Source organism: Danio aesculapii, chromosome 13 (genome assembly GCF_903798145.1).
Source record: "Danio aesculapii chromosome 13, fDanAes4.1, whole genome shotgun sequence".
In the NCBI taxonomy this organism is placed as follows: domain Eukaryota; kingdom Metazoa; phylum Chordata; class Actinopteri; order Cypriniformes; family Danionidae; genus Danio; species Danio aesculapii.
Genome location: NC_079447.1, coordinates 24,080,883 through 24,107,300, shown reverse-complemented (window position 1 = coordinate 24,107,300; position 26,418 = coordinate 24,080,883). Strand labels below are relative to the sequence as shown.

At 36.4% G+C, this 26,418-nt stretch overlaps 1 protein-coding gene across 2 annotated transcripts in view; it reads left to right on the top strand.

The window, feature by feature from the left end:
• The window catches only part of unc5b (unc-5 netrin receptor B), a 107,159-nt gene that overhangs the window by 59,267 nt on the left and 21,474 nt on the right, over positions 1-26,418 (top strand). For both annotated transcript variants that reach the window (XM_056471469.1, XM_056471468.1), the window contains exons 2-7: positions 15,283-15,507; positions 17,899-18,042; positions 18,299-18,402; positions 20,782-20,962; positions 23,772-23,939; positions 24,015-24,179. In XM_056471469.1, coding sequence (XP_056327444.1) covers positions 15,283-15,507; positions 17,899-18,042; positions 18,299-18,402; positions 20,782-20,962; positions 23,772-23,939; positions 24,015-24,179 — 987 coding nt within the window. The remainder of the gene's footprint in view (positions 1-15,282; positions 15,508-17,898; positions 18,043-18,298; positions 18,403-20,781; positions 20,963-23,771; positions 23,940-24,014; positions 24,180-26,418) is intronic.

Sequence of the window (26,418 nt, the reverse complement as noted above, 5' to 3'; positions counted from 1 at the left end):
CTGCGTTTTCACTTTACCCTTGATTCCTCCTTCCCAGAGCTGCAAAAAAGCTTTTCTTACTTAATGTTTTTGTATCGTTTCTAGTCTAGATATTTAAAAAGGGACCTAATTTGCAAAAATCACTTTTATAAGGTGTTTAAACACAGTTTTGTGACAACAGTGTGAATATAGCCAGCCTCTAATGGTAAAACTGCATTGATTCTATTTTTTTATAGAAAATGTCTGCAGAAACACTTTGATTGACATTCTACCTATGTACAGTACATGTCAACAGAGGGGAATCTCCAGCCATTAGTGAGATCTCTCCCTCATTAGCATAAACAGTCCTAAAAGAGAAGCAGCCGTTCCACTATCTATGAGTTTTAATCTGCTAAAGATAATGTCAACAATTTAGAAGATTATAAATGTGGAGTTTTAAGATACACAAGGCAAGGCGAGGCACGACACGTTTATTATATAGCAAATTTCATACACAGTGGCAATTCAAAGTGCTTTACATAAACAAGAATAAAAAAGACAAGTGTAAGAAAAAAACAAAAAATAAAATGATTAAAAACAGATTAAAATGTGTTAAAACAGGTTATAAAATATGAAAAAGAAAAGAAAGACCTAATAGTGCGATCTGACGGACGTAGCACAGTGCTCATTCAGTAAAGGCACAGCTAAACATATGTGTTTTCAGTCTCGATTTGAATGTACCTATAGTTGGAGCACATCTGATCGTTTCTGGAAGCTGATTCCAGCAGTGAGGGGCATGGTAGCTGAAAGCAGATTCACCCTGCTTTGACTGAACTCTTGGAATTTCTAGTTTATATGATCCTAATGATCTATTATGTTTGTATTCCGTGAGCATATCTGTAATGTATTGAGGTCCTAGGTCATTTAGTGATTTATAGAGAAGTAATAATACTTTAAATCTATTCTGAATGTCTTTATCTATTCTGAATGTAACTGGGATCCAGTGTAAAGACCCGAGGACAGGTGTGATGTGCTCTGATTTTCTGGTTTTGGTTAGAATCCTGGCCGCAGCATTCTGGATGAGCTACAACTGTCTGACTGTCTTTTTGGGAAGGCCGGTGAGGAGGCCGTTACAGTAATCCACCCTACTGCTGATGAAAGCATGAACAAGTTTTTCTAAGTCCTCACTGGAAACAAAGCATCTAATTCTTGAGATGATAGTATGCTGATTTACTGACTGCTTTGACATGACTATTGACTCCAGAATCACACCAAGATTCTTCACCTTAATTTTTGTTGTTTGACCTTTAGAGACAAGGTTCGCATTCACCTTGAGAACCTCATTTCTGTTCCCAAACGCAGTTTTCTCTTTGTTTAACTGAAGAAAGTTTTACTACATCCAATTGGCAGAGGGTGTCAATGGGGCTGTAGTCATTAGGCAGTAAGGCTATCTGAGTGTCATCAGCATAGCTGTGGTATGAGATTTGGTTCTTTCTCATTATTTGGCTCAGAGGGAGCATATAAAGGTTGAACAGTATTCATTTTCAATGAACAGACATTTTCAATTTTTTATAGAGATAACATTAGTCCTGTTTTAAATCTCCTGGAGTTTGTAGCCCTACTTTCATTTAAAAATTTGCTTGTTAATTGATGACGTGTGAAATATTGTTTCTGGGTCTAAGCCGACACCACTTTTTAGTCATATCACAGATTAAAGTGATTTTTATATATTCATGGTGTACACAACAGTCTCTGGACTTGATGCATCACAGACACCAATATTTTAACAATTTTATAAAAAATGTATCTTTTTCTGGCCATTGGATATCGATCGTGATTTATGAAAATATTACTGCGCTGTGTAAACGTTTATTATTACTATTTGTTGAGTCTCCCCATACAGTTTGATAGAGCGCTTGGACCCGGAAGCCGATTTGCGTGACGTCACACTTAACAAGCGGATAGGGCTGGGAGAACAATCTAATTTACATTTGAAGGGACACTTATAGCGCAATATGGATCAAATCCTAAAAGGGGCAGTTTTAAAGAGTTCAAAATGATTTGTGGGACCTCAGATAATCAGTTTTGGCCAATGCAAACTATTATTTTTCAAGAGTCCAACATCCAGCTGTGCAAGAAAACATCTGATATCATCTTTCACTGCTGCACTGTTTTTAAATAAAGAAAACATTTGAGAAGTAACTTTTATTCTAAATCTTGGACCTTATTCCTGAAACAAAAAATGACCAATAAAATATATGAAGCTCCAAAAGCGGCCCATATTTAAATCAATTTGAATACTAATTTGGCTATTGTTGTTATCCATGAATTTTCAAAATGTACTTTTATTTACAAGAGATTGTGTAGCTCTGAATTATTATTAGATATAATAAGTTTGTATTTTAAAAATAAATATTTGTCATATTTCTTTATTCTAAATATTTAGGAAATATTTTACCATTTAGCTAAAAAAAGTGATTAGAATGTCACCTAAATTCAGTATTTAAATAATTAAATAGAAAATGAGGCGAACAACTGCAAAAAGGTCCACTTTTTTGAGAAAAAAGAACCACCCCTTTCGCCAGGCTGGCTACGGGCCTGTGAACTCACTTTAAATTGATTTATTGTTTCTTAAAAACGAAATATTTTTACTTGTCTAGAAAATGAGAATTTTAGACATATGCACACTAGACAAAAAGCTCTAAATCCAAACTTTTTTGCAATGCGAACAAACAAATGATTTTCTGTACTGAATTTTGATGAAAAATCTGTAGAATCCTTGTTTTCTTGTTTTGAATCTGAACGAATATCTTTTGCATAATATTTGTTTTGCCATTCATTTATTTGTTGAAAGCATAATTAGTTTGCTAGAATAGTGAGCAAACTAACAGAGAATGGGTGAAAAATGCGCAGAAGAGATTTGTCCGGCTCATGTTTTTGTCCTTGCTCCATCTCAGATGTAATGTGAGTAAATTCACTCAGAATATCAATCACTCGTAATTGTCCCATAGAAGCACCAGGGGATGTTTTATTGTCCATCTATCATTGTCTTACTTTAGTCCAACCTGTGTGCCATTACTACAGTGTTCCTGTGGAGAACCTGATGATGATGATTATGATGATGGTTAGAACACATATAGATACATACACACCTTTTGTAGCGGCTGTCAAAATGATATAGAAACTCACAGCAGATCAGGCCACACACAGTGAATAAAGTGCATGGCAGTCCAAATAAAGTGCATGATAATATGATAAAATGATAATAGTAATGAAATAAATAAAAGATTATAGTTTATGATCGGTACTGCTGAAAAGTTTGAGTTTAAGATTTTTATGCTCACCAAGATAGAATTTATATATTTAGATTGACAGTAAAATGATGTTGTGAGATAGTACAAGAATTTAAAACAATTGCTTTTCATTTTTAATATATTTTAAATTGTAATTTATTCATGCTATGGCAAAAATGCAACAATTATTCCAGTTTTCAGTAGCATGTGACCGTTTATAAATCTTTCTATGATAATGACCAAGAGTCATTTCTGATTAGCATATGAAAATATCAGTATCATCATATTTTATATCCTTTTTTCATCAAACAGTTTTACTGCTTAATATTTTTGTGTGAATTATTTTTTTGGGGATATTTCAGAATTATTTAATCAATAGAATCAGTACATTTAATCAAACTAAAATATTCATAAGACATGTTACTGTCATGTTTTATCAATTTAAGGCATCTTTGCTGAAAAAATAATTCAATTCAATTCACCTTTATTTGTATAGCGCTTTTACAATGTAGATTGTGTCAAAGCAGCTTCACATAAAAGGTCACAGTAAATAGGAACAGTGTAGTTCAATTTTTAGTGTTTAAGTTCAGTTCAGCTCAGTTCAGTGTGGTTTAATAATCACTACTGAGAGTCCAAACACTGAAGAGCAAATCCAACGATGTGCAGCTCTACAGATCCCGAACCATGCAAGCCAGTGGCGACAGCGGAGAGGGAAAAAACCTTCACTAATTGGCGAAAGTGAAGAAAAAAAACCTTGAGAGAAACCAGGCTCAGTTGGGCACGACCATTTTAATTTCTCTGCTGGTCAAACGTCTAGTGCAGAGCTGCAGTCTAAGCGGCGGAGGCTGAAGGCTGGCCTCAGCGAAGACTCGTCTGTCCATGGAGCGTCACAGGAATCAGTCTCAGGTTCTCCACTCCTCCATGACCACCACAGTAGCTGCTCTGGATACGGCCTGGTCCAGGATATGGAAACCTTGGGATCATCTCGTCGTTGGTCTTGGATCGAATCAGTGACTCTGCAAAGTCTGAGGGCCTCAGGATGAGTATCCCCAGGTGGAAATAGAGAATAAAGAGAATAATTAGCGTAGCTGATGTTCATAGTGTGTATAAACAAGATGCAGAAACCTGTGTGGAAACCCGCTAAGTGGTGCACTAAGTGTATGCTTTACTAAACAGATAGGTCTTTAATCTAGTTTTGAATTGGGAGAGTGTGTCTGAGCCTCGGACGTTATTAGGAAGGCTATTCCAGTAGAAATAAGTAGAAACATTTAAAAGTGTTAAACAGTAGGGAATTTGTAAACTGGATTAATCTAGATTGAATTTCTGGTCGTAAATTATCCACTGTGTTAAAGATGTCATTTCTTGTACTGAAAGACGATTCCGGATTGATTACTCTGTTATGCAGACTTGAGGTGCTTTGAGGTTATGAATCGCGTACCCTGCGTGTTTGCTTGTGTGTTTGAAGGAGGTTGTTGTGTGTCAGTGATGATGCAGCCATTATGAGATCATTTCTGCTATGACTGCTGTAGTTAGCAGAGATGCTGAGAGAATATTCCTGTCAGCTCAGCTGTGTGTCACTTCCCTCATCATAAGCAGAATATAACCAGTCTATTACTGAGAAATGTTCTGCTCACTAGAGACAGAAGGAGAACTTCTTTCAGGAATGTACTATAGTAACAAAAAACAACTGTATACACGCTATAGCACTATCACAAACAGTATTGAGTGTAATATATGACACTATTCTAATGTTATGGATCTGTAAGTGTTTTTGTAATCAATGTTTAAAAAAGAATTGTAGCCTCAGATTCCTGTTCTTAGCTGACAGGAGTGGCACCCAGTGTGGTCTTCAGTTGCTGTAGCCTATCTGCCTTAAGGTTCGGTGTGTTGTGCGTTCAGAGATGCTTTTCTGCATACCTCAGTTGTAACAAATGATTATTTGAGTTACTGTTGCCTTTCTATCAGCTCAAGTCTGGCCATTCTCTTCTGACCTCTGGCATCAACAAGGTATTTGTGCCCACAGAACTGCCCCTCACTGGATATTTTCTCTTTTTCGGACTATTCTCTGTAAACCCTAGAGCTGGTTGTGTGTGAAAATCCCAGTAGAGCAGCAGTTTCTGAAAGACTAGCCCATCTGGCCAACAACAACCATGCCACGCCCAGTCACTTAGTCACCTTTCTTGCCCATTCTGATGCTTGGTTTGAATTGCAGCAGATCGTCTTGACCATATCTACATGCCTAAATGAATTACGCTGCTGCCGTGTGATTGGCTGATTAGAATTTGCATTAATGAACAGTTAAACAGGTGTACCTCATAAAGTGACCAGTGAGTGTATATAGTAGAATTCCTTCTGAAAAAGCATGCATGTAACACTAAAGACTGAAGTCATGAAGCTGAAAATTCAGATTAGCTAAATATATTAAAACAAGTCGACTATTTTGAACTATGATATTTCACAGTGTTTCTGTTTTGGCTTTAATTTTGATTAAATAAATATACAGCTTTGTGAGCAGAATATACTCCTTTCAAAACATTATGAAATCTTGCAGTTCCAAACTTTTAACAATTGATCATAAGCCAATGTTCAGTATAAGCTTTCCACAAAAATGATATTTGCTTATTACAGTAATCAGAAACACATTTCTTCTGCTAGGGAATACTGTTGTTAAGTTACCCATAGGCTGATTATAGTTGCCAAGCAACATGGCAGCATGATGCATTCATATATAATTGAACTGATGTGTGAAAAAGGGTGTTGGTAAATCAACAGTTTTCTGTCTCATCCAATCAGACACAATCACAAGAACAGGATACTGTTGCTCACAAGTTAAGATGAATCCTAACAGGTTTGAGTAGATAAAGATATATCAAACACCAATTAGGGAATTGCAGGTATCCTAGGTGAGTCAGCAACATTAGATGTTTGCTATGCAAATCACTGTAAAGTTGTAATTATTTGTGGATTCTTCAAATGTTTTTTGCAGTTCTACCGGTTTTGTGTTGAGTAGAATAGCACCGGTTTCAACAGGACATCTTGAAATGATAATTGACACACTCCTTCCAAACTTGTATTGTTTTCTTTCTGTTGTGGAAAGAAAACCTTTTTTTTTTTCCCAAGCATTCAAGTCAATTTTCAGTTTGGTTACAAACTTACAATTATTACGTTGTGTATCAATTTTAAGGTAAAAAAATAATATTTATTTGTGAATTTATGTCACCAGATTCTGATAATGAATTCATAATTTTCTGGTTAGAATTTTGAAAATGTAAAAAAAAAAAAGAATTTAAATTTGTATATTCTGAGTTTATATCTTGATTTTTTTTCTGACATGCAAGTTTTTCATATATTATTTTATTTTATATTATAAACCTAATAATAATAATTCAGACTTTTTCTCAGAACTGCAAGAAAATGTAAAGAAATAAACCAGAATGTGAGAAAAAGTAGAGCACCAAGTTAGAAACTTAACTTAGAAACAGAATTTGCCCTTTATTTTTTTATCTTTTGGCAGAAATGGGCTGTCATAAGTATTTGGACAACATAAGCGTGAGTAAATGGTTTCTGTGTAAACCATTTCTTTAAAAAAAGATCTGTCAGAGCCGTGTCATAAAAAAAAAAATGCTAATAGGTGTGCATTCAAGAGCACTTTCGGTCAGAGGATTTGAGACATGCCAGTACTTACGGTCTCTGTGGGCAGGATTTTACCACCCATTTTCACCGCTTGTGGTCTGACTGTTGAGAAATGTTGATTCTCAGCATTGATGAAGTCCAGATTCTCTAGGTTTCAAAAGCATCATTAAGAGAGCTGCAAAGCTGATGGTAAAGCTTTAGTCAATATATATATTATGCGGATGGTAATGACAGCCCTTGTACGCTAATGACAAAGTGTGGCTTCAATGACTGCAGACTTTCTGGAGCTAGCAAAATTACACTGTCTGACACCCTCTGTGGCTTTCTGAGTGAGTGTCACCATTCTTTTGTGTGTAATTTGTGACTTGCCATTGTTCTTTTGTGTGTGTGAGAGCCAAGACGGGTCCACAAACATTTTTTGGATTTTAGTCTCCATCATTGTTTGTTTGTTTGTGCATTTGTTGTCCCTTTGAGCATTTCTCTTTCTTTTCAATTGCAATCTTAACTCCAGATTTGGCTTCACACATATCCCAGAGTGCATCTGCCTTTGCTTTGGATGTTGTCTTGTTTTTGTGTTCATGGGTATGTGTGGTTGTTTGCACATATGTGTGAATGTTTACACCCTTCCCAGAGAACGAGATCTGGGAGGCTTTGGTCCCGGCTGTGTCTTGTCTATCATTACCGTGATAAAAGACCTGCAGTCGGGGGCCTCTTAAGAGCTTCCCTCTTTTTAGGAGTGCCAGGACCATTCCAGCTAAATTGTGGCCTGCCAAAAGGCCTGATGGGTATTTGTGTCGGCTCTTCAAACTGTGCAAGAGCATTCTTTGTAAAGTTAATGTCCTATGCAATGGAGGGCCAACAGTTTTTTTCATCCTGTGCTCATCCAAAAATAATAATAATAATAATAAAATAATTATCTTTATTCATAGTATTGTTTTTTTTTTTTTGGTTTAATATTCCTCTTGATTTTCTGTCTTTATTTACCTAACCTTATTTTTATCATGCCAATTAAGCTTTGTTTTATCTTGAATGGTTGGATTGATGGAAAGGTGGGTGGTAGATGGGTTGATGCACAAATGGATGAGTAGATGAATAAATGGATAGAAGAATAATAGTTAAATGTATGTATGGATGGATGGGCGGATTGAAGAATGAGGGATGGATTGGTGGATAGATAGAATGAAAGTTGACCATTGATGGGTCGATGGTTGGATTAATAGATAGATATGAATTGATAGAGAAAATATGGATGGATGGAGGGTTGGATGAAAGGTTGTACAAATTATTGGATGAATTGGTGGATGAAAGAATAGTGGATGGATGGATGATGGAAGAAAGATTGGATTGATGCATGGATGGATGGATAGATCAATGCTTAGGTGATCGATAAATACAGTATATGTTGGGTGGATGGATGATGAAATAATACTGGTTGGGTGGACGAATGGATTTTTGGATGGAAAAATGGATAGATGGGTTTATGGGTTCACAGATAGATAGTTAGATTGATTGTGATTGGTTGGATGGATAGGTGGAGAGTTGGACGGATTAATGGATGAATGGGTGGATAGAAGTATAGTGGATGGATGCATGAATGGATGGAAGGAAGATTAGATTGATGCATGGATTGATCGATAGATCAATGCATAGGTTATAGAGAAATATATGTTGGATAGATGGATGGATGGAAGGATGGATGGATGGATGGATGAAATTAAGCTGGTTGGGTGGATGAATGGATTCTTGTATGGAGTTGTGGACGGGTGGGTTAATGTGTGTGTGGATAGTTAGATTGATAGTGAATGGTTGGATGGATGGATGGATGGATGAATGGGTGGATAGAAGAAAAGTGGATGGATGGATGGATGGATGGAAGGAAGGAAGATTGTTTTGATGCATGAATGGATGGATAGATCAATGCTTAGGTGATAAAGAAATAAATGTTGGATGGATTGATGATGAAATAAAACTGGTTGGGTGGATGAATGGATTCTTGGATGGAGAAATGGATGGGTGGGTTTATGTGTGGATAGATTAGATGGATTAGATGGATGGTTTATTAGAGACAGTAGTTTGTTGGATTGATGGATAGGTTGCAAGATTTCTTTAATCATACTGTGCGCATGTAAACACATCATCTCCATTCCATATGTTCAGTCTGTATCTCCGGTTCACTGATTCCGTCTCTTTCACACTGACTTTCACACACGCTTTGTCACCCAAAAGATCCTGCCTTCACAAACACATAAACACACGCACGTGAGAAACACTAGTACACATTCTCTCTCAGCTTCTGTCCTTATTTCAACAAAATCTCTTACATTTTTTCTCCCTCTCTGTGTGTGACAGGGAATGACAGGCTACGTTTTTTTGACTGGTGATTTTCTGTAGCAATCGATGCCATATAGAGGTAGTGTGGAAAAAGAGAAACACAATTGCTTATCGACAGAGAAGTCAAAGTCTGAAAAAGACAAGCTGACAGCTGTCGGAGGAGAGAACGGCACAAAGAGAGGAGAAGAGAAAAGCCAAGAGAGCGAAAATAGAGATGCAGAGTTAGTCATTGGCACAATAGACGCTTATGTCCTCAAAGGGAGAGCCGTGTTTGTGAAAGTGCTGAAACGATTGAATTGATTCGTTAACAAATGACTGTTATTATTTTTTAATGCTTTATTATATTTGTGACATATGTGCTGTCTATAATAGTGACACAATTGTATAAGAACAGCATCATTGTAGAGATTGAAAAAATTTGTTAAAAAATACAAATGAACAGGTTACGACAGATAGATAGACATAGATTTTTGGGATACTTTTTTCTAATCTTTTTTTTAATCTTATAATAATTTCTATATTGTGTTTATACACTCACCGGCCACTTTATTAGGTACACCTTACTAGTACCGGGTTGGACCCCTTTTGCCTTCAGACTTGCCCTAATCCTTCGTGGCATAGATTCAACAAGGTACTGGAAATATTCCTCAGAGATTTTGGTCCATATTGACATGATAGCATCATGCAGTTACTGCAGATTTGTCGGCTGCATGTCCAAGATGCAAATCTCCCATTCCCCAAAGGTGCTTTGTTGGATTGAGATATGGTGACTGTGGAGGCCATTTGAGTACAGTGAACTCATTATCATGTTCAAGAAACCAGTCTGAGATGATTGGCGCTTTATAACATGAAATGTTGTCCTGCTGGATGTAGCCATCAGAAGATGGGTACACTGTGGTCATAAAGGGATGTACATGGTCAGCAACAATACTCAGGTAGGCTGGGGTGTTGACACGATGCTCAATTGGTACTAATGTTTGAAAATATTCCCACACCATAACACCACCACCAGCAGCCTGAACCATTGATACAAAGCAGGATGGATCCATGCTCTCATGTTGTTGATGCTAAATTCTGACCCTACCATCCCTATGTCACAGCAGAAATTGAGATACATCAGACCAAGCAATATTTTTCCAATCTTCTATTGTCCAGTTTTGGTGAGCTTGTGCGAATTGTAGCCTCAGTTTCCTGTTCTTAGCTTACAGGAGTGGCACCCGGTGTGGTCTTCTGCTGCTGTAGCCCATCTGCCTCAAGGTTTGACCTGTTGTGCATTCAGAGATGCTCCTCTGCATACCTCTGTTGCAACAAGTGGTTATTTGAGTTACTGTTGTCTTTCTATCAGCTCGAACCTCTTGACCTCTGGCATCAACAAGGCATTTGTGCCCACAGAACTGCCGCGCACTTGATATTTTCTCTTTGTTGGACCATTCTTTTTCTGTAAACATTAGAGATGGTTGTGTGTGAAAATCCCAGTAGATCAGCAGTTTCTGAAATACTCAGATCAGCCTGTCTGGCAACAATAACCATGCCACATTCAAAGTAACTTAAATCACCTTTCTTCCCCATTCTGATGCTCAGTTTGAACTGCAGCAGATCGTCTTGACCATGTCTACATGTCTAAATGCATTGAGTTGCTGCCATGTGATTGGCTGATTAGAAATTTGCGTTAATGAGCAGTTAGACAGGTGTATCTAATAAAGTGGCCAGTGAGCGTATACTATCGTTACGATTCCAAATGTGTTTCATCAGAGGGGAGGGAAGTAACATTTCTTTTTGAAAGTAAACACACACAAGGTATCTCAATGTAAATTGGGTGGGTTACAAAATACCATGACTAACGAAATGCAATGAAGTTTTTTATTTACAAAAAGCTTGTAAGAATAAGTTTCAAAAAGATATAGAAAGATAAATATTTACAAATAGACATACATAATGGGAGAGTTGGAGAAATAAGAAACGGGCGGTGTTCAAATAATAGAAATAAACAAAACAAAACATGCTATTCTATTGGCCCAGTTTCTATTTTGGTACTGTAAGATACTTGCCAGTATCGTGTAGATATATGGATAGACTTTGAAACATATATAGAGGGAGAGATGGATGGATGGATAGATAGATACGTGTCTGTATGTGCGTGTTTCTTGCAGTGAGCTTGAGGAAAGGATGTCACATGTCACATAATGACACAAAGTTGGGCTGACACTTTCGGCTAGAACCTTCTAGTGGCCTTGAAGTCACCAGCTAATCTGATGTGCCTGTGGATAAATTCGATTTTGTTTTGTGTAACACATACAATAGCACTACACAGGACTCCACCCACACTTGTCAAGTGAAATCACAAGACTCTTGCGTCTTATTGAAACATTTTTAGGCTATATTAACTGTGAAAATGTCAGCACTGAAGGTGTAATGATTTGGAAATGCTTGTAGTAGCACAATATTGGTCAAGACCAGGTTGTTTGCTCTTATTCTCTCCATCTCTCTTACTCTCTTTGTTGTGCCCTTTCTATTTCGACCTGACCTGTATAGTCTTCCTCCCTCTTTGTATGTGAAAACACTCTCCCAAATCCAATTTTCAGCTTGATTCTTTCACCCCTGCAGTCTGCGGACAAGTCCAGACCCCTGCACCTCTCACACACGCCGGTTCCATCAAACACAGAGGTGCATGAAGACGCTTGACCTGCGTGTCAGCATTTAGAGCACTTATGATGCGCCTCCCCACCCAGTCGCTCACACTCTCTCCAATTCTGCCCTTCATTTTTCTATGCATCGCTTTTCACCATTGATTGTTATAATATTTCTGGCACGTGTAGTTTTATGGGGTGCTTAACCCACACCCAAAACATGATCTGATTGCATTAGAGGGCTATTTCTGAGTTTGAATCAGTTTTTTTGTTCAATAGTGGATATTAATTTTTTAAGTAATTATGAATTTGTGTATGAATTAACTTCCAATGTTCAAAATACTAATACAAAAGGTACTTTTTAGGATCCTAAAATTGTTTTAGGACCTTCTCCAGCTCCACATATCTAGATATGCTGTGTGTATATATATAAGTATATACACAAGTATATATACAAGTATATTTACATCTATAGAAAAAAAAATAAAGAGATGATTTGTTTTTCTTGATTTATAGTCATGTGTTTGTGCAAAACATAGTTTTATTCTGTTACTTACTGATGAAATTTCTTCCTAATTTAAAATAAAAATGGGGTTATTTAGGCGGCACAGTGGTTAGCACTGTCACCTCACAGCAAGGTCGCTGATTCTAGTCCCACCTGGGCCAGCTGGCATTTCTGTGTGGAGTTTGCATGTTCTCCCCGTGTTCGTGTGGGTTTTCTCTGTGTGCTCCGGTTTCCCCCACAGTCCAAAGACATGCGCTGTAGGTGAGTTGAGTAAATAAATTGTCCATAGTGTATGAGTGTGTGTATGTGTGAGTGTGTGTGTGAGTGTGTGTGTGTGTGTGTGTGTGTGTGTGTGTGTGCGTGTGCGTGTGCGTGTGTGTGTGGGTGTTTGCCAGGACTGGGTTATGACTGGAAGGGCATAAAACATATGCTGGAATAGTTTGTGGTTTATTCCGCTGTGGTGACCTCTGAAATAGAGAAATAATAATAATAATTAATAATTCCTTGGACACTCAAAGTGCTTCATGCATTTTGATGGGGAATCTCCTCATCCACCACCTGTGTGCAGCATCCACCTGGATGACACGGCAGTAGCCATATTGTGCCAGACCGCACATTACGCACCAGCTGATTGGTAGAGAGGAGACAGAGTGATGAAGCCAATTATTAAAAGGGTGATGATTAGGAAGCCATGATGGGCAGAAGCCAGTGGGCCCCTACTCTTTTTCGAATGACATCCTGGGGTTTTTAACGGCCACAGAGAGTCAGGACCTTGGTTTAATGCTCATCTGAAAGACGGCGCACACTGAGCAGTATAGAGTCCCCATCAAAATACTGGGGCATTCGGACCCACACAAACCACAGGTTAAGCGTCCCCTGCTGGCCTCACTAACACCACTTCCGGCAGCAACTGAGCTTTCCTATGTGGTCTCCCATCCAGGTACTGACCGGGTTCAGCTCTGCTTAGCTTCAGTGGGCGACCATGTGAGAGTTGCAGAGAGCTAGCTGCCGGCTGCAGAGAAAGACCTGAAATTGAATGAATGAATGAATGAATGAATGAATGAATGGTGTCATTTAGAGCATTTGACATACAGTAACAAAAACTAGTGCTTTTTTGACAACACAATTATGCTTTAACACCATTTATCTAAAAAATTAATTTTTATCATGTTTAATAATCATTCTTTTGCAGAACAAAACAAATATTAAAATTTTCACATAGCTAATAAATTCAGAGAAACTGATAATTTTCTAGTGGTCTCCATAATATTTTCACAGCTATGTATATACCATTGAAATCAGATTTATTAGCCCCCCCCCCCCCCTAAATTATTAGCTCCCCAATTCATTTTTTTCCCAATTTCTGTTTAACTTAGAGCAGATTTTTCAACACATTTCTAAACATAATAGTTTTAATAACTATATTTCTATATAACTATATAACTCATTTGTAATAACTGATTTATTTTATCTTTGCCATGATGACAGTAATTAATATTTGACTAGATATTTTCTAGACTCTTTTTAGACTCTTCTATAAAAGCTTAAAGTGACATTTAAAGGTTTAACTAGGTTAATTAGGTTAACTTGGCAGGTAAGGGTAATTAGGCAAGTTATTGTATTACAATGGTTTAGACTGTGGAAAAAAATATATAGCTTAAAGGGGCTAATAATTTTGACCTTAAAATTCTAGCTTATTCTAGCCAAAATAAAAACAAATAAGACTTTCTCTAGAAGAAAAAAATATTATCAGACATACTGTGAAAATGCCCTTGCTCTGTTAAACATCATTTGGGAAATATTTAAAAAAGAAAAAAATTTCAAAAGAGGTTTAATAATTCTGATTTCAACTGTATTTTATAAATGGGAGTCAAACTACTATCATTTCTCAAACATCTCAACAAATAATGCTCCTCCACTACAGCAAGTGAAGATATGCCTTCTGAAATATTTCAATGACATCATTTAGTCGCATCATTACAATGCCAACTGCCGACAGTTGTACGCGCTTGATAATTAAACTCAGGCAGTGCCTTCAGACCAAGAGAGCCTTTGCAGTTTAATAGACAAACTGTCCTCTCTGTTGCAGCCAAAAGAAAGTGTCATCACTATCAGCCTCTTATTTTTGGTAGTAATTGACATTGTTATCATTTGTGACTGCACTTGTCAATGAGCAGGCATCTCTGGCTGGAATATTATTCGAAACTGCAGACCAGAGAAGAATAGAAAAGGAAAAGTAATGCAGTGCATTCCACTTTTATTGAAATGGGGGTGAACAAATCAAAGACATTTACCATCTGTACCCACACTTTTAAGTTAAAACACATTATCACCCCCACTATAATTAAGGTTGGTTGGGGGAGTAAAACATTTCACAGCTGACAAACCTAAAAAAAAATCTGGCAGCTCGAAAAGTGTGTGCTACAAATCACCCAAAGTGCAAATCAACAACTTTCCCATTTTGTCCTGCGGCGCCGGTGTCTACAGACCTCATTTTCACTCGCTAGTCGATAGCCTGTGCAGCTTTTAATGCTTGAAAGGTTAACAGCATTGTCGTGCTGGAGGTGACAAGGCCCGGGTGCGGAGCCGTGAAACACGCAGGCCCCTGGATGAGCTCTGTTCTGTGCTGCTGGGAGGGATCTGTCACTGGGAAAATGTCAGGGGATAATGTGTGATCACTGGGCGTTTCAATGGAAGGTCAAGCTCCCCCACCTTCATCTTAGCTCCCCAGGGATGCTTAACCGAGCCGCAGACAAGCAAATGCTGTATTACTAGAGTACACTTGAAATGTCAGGGATCGAGCTTTTCTCAACACACACCAGCTGTCTCGCCATTACCCCCAAGGCCAAACTCATTTGCAAAGAAAGATGCGCACTTGTAAATACACGTAAACCATACACACGCATTCTTACCTTTCTCTCCCTTGTTTTTGTAGATGGCAACGATTACAGTGAAGTTCTACCGGACTCGTTTCCATCAGCTCCTGCCGAACCGCTGCCAGAATTCCAGAGTGAGCCCGAAGATGCATTCATTGTAAAAAACAGACCTGTCAAACTGTCCTGCAAGGCCGCTCCTGCCACACAGATATACTTTAAATGCAATGGAGAATGGGTGAACCAGAATGACCATGTAACCAAGGAGAGTCTGGACCCTATCACAGGTAATTTCTGCTTTATGGAGACACATTATTGTTGGTACCTGTTTATACAATTGTAAATCTATGGACATTAATAAAGAGTTAGAGGTTTCAGTTTGTCCTGAATGTGTTTGGGTTTAGATTTAGGTTTGAAAGCCTCTTCACTGACAAAATCTAGAACATTGGCAGCACAGAATAAATAGCTGAATGAGCAGTTGTTCCAGAAGAAAAAGTTCATATTACTTTTTGTTCTCCATAGAGGGATTGACTTTGAACAATACAAAACTTGTACAAAGGATATGAACAATTTATAAACCTTTATAAATTAAGGCAGGCCTTAAGTGAGTTTTGTGTTTGATGATGAATATAATATTATATTACAACTGATTTTTATTATTAATAAGCATTTTTAATTGCAAAAAACTGTCCCACTTCATATTAACTGGCCTTAACTACTATGTACTGATGTCAAAATTTAAATACAATCTACTTAATATGTTCATAATGTATTGCAGAACATTTCTGGTGCTCTTGAGGTGAGATACGGGTAGAGTTAGGAAGAGAGGTTTGGTGGTATGGATAGGTTTAAGGGTGAGGAATGGTCAACAGTGTAAATATAAATGTACTTACAGAAATTAATTACAGATGTGATTACATGCAGGTATTTAATCAAGCATAAGTAAAAACATGTATTTACACAATATGTACATTGTAACGAATGGCTAATTTCAGTGTACTGTTAGTACGTATTAGTTAAGGCCACTTAATATAAAGTGGTACCTAAAAAACTATATGAATCACATGAATCATGCATTAAACAAATGGTTTAGTTCATGACCTCTAATGAAGAATTGAAAAAACTCTTATGACAAAAGGAATAGAAAAAATACTACCAGTGCTCAAAGCCATTTCTTTAAATATGGTTGCTACATACTTTTAGCCATTCTGAGAACTAAATATTTATTCATCTAGTGTTCATTTATTATTCGTTCATTCATTCATTTTCTTTTTGGCTTATCCAGCATGTGTTTTATGCAGCGGATGCCCTTCCAGCTGCAACCCATCACTGGCAAACACCCATACACTCTCATTCCCACACATACACTACGGACAATTTGGCGTACCCAATTCACCTGTACCGCATGTCTTTGGACTTGTGGGGGAAACCGGAGCACCCGGATGGAAACGCACACAAACACGGTGAGAACATGCAAACTCCACACAGAAATGCCAACTGACCCAGCCAAGGCTCGAAGCAGCGACCTTCTTGCTGTAAGGCAACATCGCTACCCACTGCGCCACTGCGGCGCCCTCATTTATTATTGTTATGCTATATTATTTTATATGCTAAATAATGTATTGGAGGTGACACGGTGGCTCAGTGGTTAGGTCACTAGTTTTGAGTTCTGGCATTTCTACATGGAGTTTGCATGTTCTCCCTGTGTTCGTGTGGGTTTCCTCCAGGTGCTCCGGTTTCCCCCACAGTTCAAAGACATGTGCTATAGGTGAGTTGGATGAACTAAGTACTAAGTTGGCTGTAGTGTACGAGTGCATGTGTGAATGAGAGTGTATGGGTGTTTTCCAGTACTGGGTTGCGGCTTAAAGGGGATCTGCTGCATAAAACATATGCTGGAATAGTTGGCGATTCATTCTGCTGTGGCGACCTCTGAAATGGAGACAAAAGACTGATTTATACTTCTACGTCAAGCGCACGCATGTGGTCCGGCACATCCTTCGTGCGTTTGTTCAGCCCTCTCCATGGCTGATGTCGACACTGACGTGCACCGATCAAAAAATGTAACTACACATCGCAACGATGCATTACGCAAGCTCTGTGATTCGTCGGCTTGGTGACTGTGATGAGTGTGGCCCATACTGAGAGCTGCGAGCCCAATGGAGCAAGTGTCGAGTCCCGTGAAGGAGCTTATGATTTAAGTTGTTGCACGTCTGCCGGTTCCCGCCTCTGAATGAGCGTGTTTGAGCTACTTGTACATCAAGGTAGCGGTCAGAAAATACAAAACACCTGCAAAGAAACTCGATATAGAGAAACATAACATAACCTACTGCCAGCTAGTGTTTTGGAAGTGTTATTGCAGAGCAACACAACAGCACTCAGAAGTGTAAATGCCGATTGCTCGACGTAGAAGTATAAACCAGCCTTCAGCCAAAGGAAAATGAATGAATGAATGAATATTTTATATGATAATTTTTTTATTTATTTATTGTAATTAATAATTTTGTCTAATTTGCATTTTTATGATATCTCCCAAACGCATTAATGTAAACACAAGTGTATTCTTTTGAAATAAAACAGTGTTGCAATTTCCCTTCCTCTGTCAGGATGTATAGTGACACAAATCTGAAAGCTGAGACTGATATATTCATGCTTTCCTCTTTTGTTCTTCTCTGTCTCAGGTCTGGTAGTGAGAGAAGTAGATATCTCTGTCTCCCGGACGCAGGTAGAGGAGTTGTTTGGGCTGGAGGATTATTGGTGCCAGTGTGTTGCCTGGAGCTCGGCAGGCACCACAAAGAGCCGTCGGGCTTACGTCCGCATCGCCTGTGAGTTTGTGTTCAGCAGCTTATGTGATCTGTCGGTGTGACGTGCCTTTTAGGCATCAAACTCTGCCTGGAGATGACAGCACCTGAAGAGAACCCTAGTATTTTGAATTTAAAACACTCCCCTATTTTTACTTGTGCTATTTTAATCCAGAACACATGAATACATATTTCCATATAATTTAAAAAATGGATAATGGATAGCCTTTTTTGTTTGTTTTGGATTTAGAAAAAATGTTGATTTGTGTGTTTTTATCAGACTTGAGAAAGAATTTTGAGCAGGAGCCGCTTGGCAGGGAGGTGCGTCTGGAGCAGGAAGTGTTACTGCAGTGTCGTCCACCAGAGGGCAGCCCGTCTGCTGAGGTGCTGTATTGTCTTCCTATGCTTTCTATATATATATATATATATATATATATATATATATATATATATATATATATATATATATATATATATATATATATATATATATATATATTCTGTATACAGGGGTGGATTTAACCAATAAGCAAGATAGGCATCTTATTTATCCCAAATAAATACAGAGAAGTATAAATTATACCTATAAATTAAATGTAACTTCATTTTCTATTATATTTTGTATGATGAGTGTCTAAAAAATTAAAGTTTAATGTTTATTACATCTGCGCAAATATTTCCCCCACCCTGCTTTACATGTTGTTATTATTATTTTGCATTAAGACAAAATGTAGAAAAGGAGTGATTGAGTGATATAAGAAAAAAACTTTTTGACCCCATAGCTGGAATTGGTTAGGGCCCTCAAATCACTAAATCTGCCCCTGTCTGTATATTTAGTTATTATATATAGTTGATGAATTATTAGCTCCCCTGTATATTTTTTTCTCAATTTCTGTTAAATGGAGAGAACACATTTCTTAACATAATAGTTTTAATAACTGATTTCTAATAACTGATTTCTTTTATCTTTGCCATTATGACAGTAAATAATATTTTACTAAGTATCTTTCAAGATACTAGTATTCAGCTTAAAGTGACATTTAAAGGCTTGACTAATTATATATTAGGTTATTTAGGCAAGTTAGGGTAATTAGGCAACTAATTCAGTGCAATTAAGTCATTGTACCACAGTATTTTGTTCAGTAGACAATCTAAAAATATATTGTTTATGGGAGAAAATAACATTGACATTAAAATGGTTTTAAAAACTGCTTTTACCCTAGCCGAAATAAAACAAATATAGAAAAGAAAAAATATTATAGGAATCACTGTTTCTTGCTCTGTTAAACATAATTTGGGAAATATTTGATAAATAATAAATATTGCACAGGAGGGCGAATAATTTTAAATATATACATTTACTCGGCCACTTTATTAGGTACACCTTACTAGTACACATTACGAGGTACTGGAAAAATTTCTCCGAGATATTGGTCCATATTGACATGATAGCATCACGCAGTTGCTGCAGATTTGTTGGCTGCACATCCATGATAAGAATCTCCCATTCCACTACATCCAAAAGGTGCTCTGTTGGATAGATCTGGTGACCGTGGAGGCCATTTTAGTACAGTGAACTCATTGTCATGTTCAAGAAACCAGTCTGAATGATTCAAGCTTCATGACAGTGCGTTATTCTGCTGGAAGTAGCCATCAGAAGATGGGTACACTGTGGTCATAAAGGGATGGACATGGTCAGCAACAATACTCAGGTAGGCTGTGGCGTTAATACGATGCTCAATTGGTACCAATGGGCCTAAAGTGTGCCAAGAAAATATCCCCCACACCATTACACCACCACCACCAGCATGAACCGTTAATACAGTGCAGGATGGATCCATGCTTTCATCTCGTTGATGCCAAATTCTGATCCTACCATCTGAATGTAGCAGCAGAAATAGAGACTCCTCAGACCAGGCAACGTTTTTCCAATCTTCTATTGTCCAATTTTGGTGAGCCTGTCCGAATTGTAGCCTCAGTTTTCCTGTAAACATTAGAGATGGCTGTGCGTGAAAATACTCAGAAGTACAATTATTACTAATAATTTTAAAAATTTAAAATTTAAAAAAAAAAAATTTAAACTGTTTTTATTCAAGCCAAAATAAAACAAATAAGACTTTCTCCAGAAGAAAAACTATTATCAGACATACTGTGAACATTTCCTTGCTCTGATAAACATCATTTGGGAAATATTTACAAAGAAATAAAAAATTCAAAGGAGGGCTAATAATTCTGACTGTACTTCTAAAATACTCAGAGAAGTCTGTCTGGCACCAACAACCATGCCACATTCAAAGTCACTTAAATCACCTTTTTCTCCATTCTGATGATCAGTTTGAACTGCAGCAGATCGTCTTGACCATGTCTACATGTCTAAATGCATTGAGTTGCTGCCATGTGATTGGCTGAAAATTTGCATTAACAAGCAGTTGAACAGGTGTACCTAATAAAGTGGCCAGTGAGCGTATATAAAGGAAACATTAGATCTGGATTGTTTTCAATTATATTTTGTGATACAAAGGTTGAAATTATATTATATTGAAAATATGTAAATATATTGAATTGTTCCTCACATATATTGATATTTGAAATATAGTGTGTCATAAATCATTTCATTTACCATATGGTATAAAACGTATTTTGCATTCAGAGCACATCTAGTGCTTTTTAATGTTGTATTGAAACGATTTAAAGTGCAGTTTTGGTCCAGATGCACATCATTGTTCTTGTGACCGAATGCATTGATTTCTTGTAATGTCACAGGTGGACTGGCTGAAGAACGAAGAGCTCATTGACCCGGCGCTGGATTCTAACTTTCTAATTACCATCGAGCACGACCTGATCATCAAACAGTCTCGACTCTCTGACACTGCCAACTACACCTGTGTGGCACGTAATGTGGTCGCTAAGAGACGCAGCAGCACTGCCACTCTCATCGTCTACGGTAACCACTTGACCAATCGCAGTCCCTGCTGCAGTCTGAGTCACTAAGTGCACAAGTCAAGGGCTAATTCGAAAAACAGAAGAGAACTACAATCACCACTCGAGTTTATGAATATTTATAACATGGCTATCTGAAATACTTGCTACTTATTGGTCAGCTATGGCATTCAGCAGTCTGTAATGGTTGTTAAATTAATATATGACCATTTGCCTACTTTGTGTTTATATATACAGTTGAAGTCAGAATTATTTAAACCCCTGAATTATTAGCCCCCTGTTTATTTTTTCCCCGATTTCTGTTTAACAGAGAGATTTTTTTAAACACATTTCTAAACATAATAGTTTTAATAACTCATTTCTAATAACTGATTTATTTTGTCTTTCCCATGATGACAATAAATAACATTTTACTAGATATTTTTCAAGACACTTCTATACAGCTTAAAGAAACATTTAAAGGGTAATTAGGTTAACTAGGAAGGTTATTGTATTGTATAACAATGGTTTGTTCTGTGGACTTTATAGCTTAAAGGGGCTAATAATTTTGACCTTAAAATTGCTTTTAAAAAATTTAAAACTGCTTTTATTCTAGCCGAAATAAAACAAATAGACTTTCTCATAAAGAAAAAAATATGATCATACATACTGTGAAAATTTCCTTGCTCTGTTAAACAACATTTGGGAAATATTTTAAAAAGAAACAAAAAAAGGGTTTAATAAATCTGATTTCAACTGTACACTCACACAGCTGATGTATAATGGAAACTGATGTGAAATTGTAATTCTTTTTCAAATATTTCCGAAGTGTATATTTAACATATCAAGGAGATTTTTATAGGAATTCCCTAAAGAGTATTTACTATTATATTTTTCTTCAAGAGAAAGTCCTATTTCTTTTAGTTTAGCTGCAATAAATTTAAATACATTTAAAAAAAACTGCTAAGCTCAATATCATTTGCCCCCTTAACATTTTTTTTCGATTGGCTACAGGACAAACCACTCTTGTTTAAAGAATGCAAATTAGTCTTAACTTACCTAGTTAGCCAAATAAATTAAGACTTTAAATTGCACTTTAAGCTGAATACTAGTGTCTTGCAAAAGAGCTAGTAAAATATTATCTACTGTCAACATGGTGAAGAATAAATAAATTAGTTATTAGAAATGAGTTGTTAAATCTGTTTTAAAAAATATTGAAAAAAAATCTGTTAAACAGCTCTTAGGAAATATTTGAAAAAAATAATATGTTTGTATTTAAGATTAATTAATAAGTAAATTGTCAAAGTTGAGTTTTTTGAGTATACAACACTTTAGAATATATGGATGAATTGTGTACACTTCAAATTGTTGATTACATTATCTTTGCCTTAAAAAGATCTTTAAAAAGTGTAAAAAAAAAAAAAAAAAAAAAAACTTAAACTTGTATTTACTGTATACTTGTATTTATTGTATATTTTCTCTAGCTGTCAGTTATTAGTAAATATCCCTCAAATATGACACAAAGGGGTTACTTTTGTATGCTCGCTTGTCTTTGTTTTTTTTATTTTTCTCATCTTCCAATCACTATTTCAAACATTCTCCATTCTCCTCTAATCAAACTGCATGCTAATATACAGTGCTCAGCATAATAAGGACACCCCTCACAAATCTATCTTTTAAATTCATATTTTTAAACGGATGCTATACAATATTATATTTGTGCATATACATTATATTAGTCAGTACTGAAGCCAAATCTGGAGCTTATCAAACAAAATAACTTATGATAACGGTCCAAAAACTAGTACAGCCAAATGTATATGTTATAGAAAAATATTAAATACAAATTTCAAGAGTTCATGCTTAGATATTGCTCGATGATATTCGCAGGTTTGGCCTGCTGTCCCACTGTCAATAGAGCATGTAAGGGGAGTACAAGATCAGGTGGTTTTGAGAGCTCTCCGTGGTAAAGGAGGAAAGGGGGAGAAGGGGTGGATGGGGGGTTTCTTCGGAAACGAAAATAAGGGAAAGATTTTGGCTAGGCTACTTATAGTGAGTGTGGATTAATCTGATTGCCTAGTTTATGATTGTAGATGAGAGACCAGCTGCAGTCGATCATATCACGTGCTCCTCATTCATTCATTCATTCATTTTCTTGTCAGCTTAGTCCCTTTATTAATCCGGGGTCGCCACAGTGGAATGAACCGCCAACCTATCCAGCATCTGTTTTACGCAGCGGATGCCCTTCCAGCCACAACCCTTCTCTGGGAAACATCCACACACACACTACAAACAATTTAGCCCACCCAATTCACCTGTACCACATGTCTTTGGACTGTGGGGAAAACCGGAGCACCCGGAGGAAACCCACGCGAACGCAGGGAGAACATGCAAACTTCACACAGAAACGACAACTGACCCAGCCCAGGCTTGAACTAGCGACCTTCTTGCTGTGAGGCGACAGCACTACCTACTGCGCCACTGCGTTGCCTCTCGTACTCCTCTAGAAATTAGTTTGTGAAACTTCAATTAAAAAGAGGGAAAATCAAGAGAAGCAAAAATAAAAATTTTAATTTAGTTGAAATTTTGCTTGAATTTAATTGCATTATCTTTACATTTCTAATTATGTTTGGTGACTAAAATGTTATTTTAATAAATATATCTGTTTAATAAATCTGTTTTGTTTAAATGCACCAAAATACATTTCCTATATTCACTGAGAAATGGATAGAACTATTCATTTTCAATATGGGGTGTACTCACTTATGCAGAGCACTGTACACATTCTTGATAATCTGCATTAATAGTATATGTCTCTGGCTGTCTGTTATTAGTTAGTGGAGGCTGGTCATCCTGGACAGAGTGGTCAGAATGTAATGCTCAGTGTGGGAGGGGCTGGCAGAGACGAACACGCAGCTGCACCAATCCAGCACCACTCAATGGAGGAGCCTTCTGTGACGGACCGCCCTTCCAGAGGGTCACCTGCACCACCCTCTGTCCAGGTGAACGCTCGACACAAGTTCACTCCTGTAACCACTGACCTGAGCCACTGTTTAATCGCTCATGTGTTTTCCTAGTGGATGGAGGCTGGACCGAGTGGGCCAAGTGGTCTGCGTGTGGGACGGAGTGCACACATTGGCGCAGTCGTGAATGTCAGGCGCCACCGCCACGTAATGGAGGACGACACTGCAGCGGCAGCATGATGGAGAGCAAGAACTGCACTGAGGGATTATGTGCACGCAGTAAGTCATGGGATTCAGCATCATCAGTGGGAAAATTTCTTGGAATGTTGGTCTGGATATCATATTAACAAGTGGCAGATATGAAACTGGTCCACACCGGGGTTATTGCTGACTAAGACTATTTGACACTGGATAAAATACCAATATATTTTGGAGTACTGTAGAAATAATTGTTTTCCTTTATATTTTTTTCAAGTGCAAAAATGTGCAATGTTTCCTTTTTCACATTTAGTTTAAATGTAGTAAATTAACAAATTTGGCATAATCTGTATTTCAGCTATTTATACTGGTTACTTTTCTCATTTACTGCACCAACAAAAGTTGAAATTAAAAAGAAAGATACATATTTGATGCATGAAATAAACAATATACTAAAATAACTATACTATTAATTAAAGAAATAATATTTTAATTACAAAAATTGCCAAATAACATTGCTCATTTTCAGTTAGTCAAACATGATGAACTAAAATAATTATTATTAAAATAATTTTTTTATATTTTTATTTTAAATATTTATTAAATGTACTTATTTTTATTTGATACATAAAATAATAATAATAAAAAAACAATAATAATAGAAATAAATTTATTTTATATTTCAGTTAAAGAATATACTAAAATAACTATACAATAAGTAGTAAAATCATTTTTTTATTCCAAAAAATGCCCAATAAAATTGCTCATTTTCAGTTAAACTTGATGTACTAAAATAATTATTATTGAAAGAAATTGTGAATATTTTAATCTATAAAATAAATCAATTATTATTATTATATTATATTATATTATATTATATTATATTATATTATATTATATTATATTATATTATATTATATTATATTATATTATATTATATTATATTATATTATTTTATATCCTTTATAAAAACATTGTAAATTATTTAGTTTAACAATGAATTAAATTAACTTTAACTTATTGTATTAAAATATCTAAAACTAAACCTGAATTTTGAAAACTGAAAAGAAAACTGAAAAAATGTTGCTAAAATGATATACACAATAAAATAAAACATAAATAAATAAAAAGCAAAAAAATAAAAATTACCAAAACTTTATCTCAAATTAGTTATTGCTAAATATTTATGAAGAAAAGTTCCACTTTACAATAAGGTTTAACCAGTTAATGTATTTACTAAGATGAAATGTAAGTCATAAAGTAGCATGAAAGTAAAGTCATTCATCATTAGTTCTTGTTTTGTTAAAATTTGGATTTTAATAATGCATTAGTAAATGTTAAACTATGATTAATAAATGACAATGACTGTTTATTCTTAGTTAATGTCATTAAATACATAAACTAACATCAAATAATGAAACCTTTTTATACAGTCCATGTAAATTGCTACCTTTAGTGTTCAAATAAAATAATACTGGACTCAACGTCCTAAGAGAATAAGTTATCACAGGGTTCTGAGCACAGATGGACAGGAGGGTAAACGGTGAGGTTTGGGCAGTCAGACAAATGTACTTTTACAACTAGCAAGTGAAGAAGCACATGAGCTGTGTGACGGTGAGCCAGATTCATGCTGACACTGGGTGCTCGTCCCAGGGCTTCTTTTGGAGGAGCGCAGCTGACAGCATTGAATTATCCCAGGAGAACATCAATAGCAAACTCACACTCTCACATATGCACACACTGTTCAGCAAGAACACTGCAAGTTTAGTCCGCCCTGTCTGGGCTTCAGGTTGGAGCACAACCCATGTTCCAACATTAATAATGCAGCATAGACACACACACACACACACACTCACTCACGCTGGTCAAAAGTTTGCGAATGGTACAATTTTTTAAATGGTTTAAAAAGAAGGCTGTTCTGCTCACCGAGGCTGCTTTTATTTGATCAAAACAGTAAAACTGTAATATTGTGAAATAGAGTATTATTCAAATTTTAAATGACAGTTTTCTTATCAATTGTGGTTTAAAATTGTATTTATTCTTGTGATTCAAAGCTGAATTTTCAACATCATTACACCAACACACTTAGATCATTGCTTTCTATTATGGTCAATTATTATTGACATTGATAAAAATGTTGAAAATGTTTTCCCCTTTGTGATACAGTTCTTTTTTAGGATTTTTTAAAATTAAAAATGACAACTTTCATTTCAAATAAATAGGTTTACATTATAAATGATTTTACTCTCATTCTTGAATACTTTAATATGTCTTTGATGAATAAATAACATTTATTAAAATACATATTTAGTGGTATTTT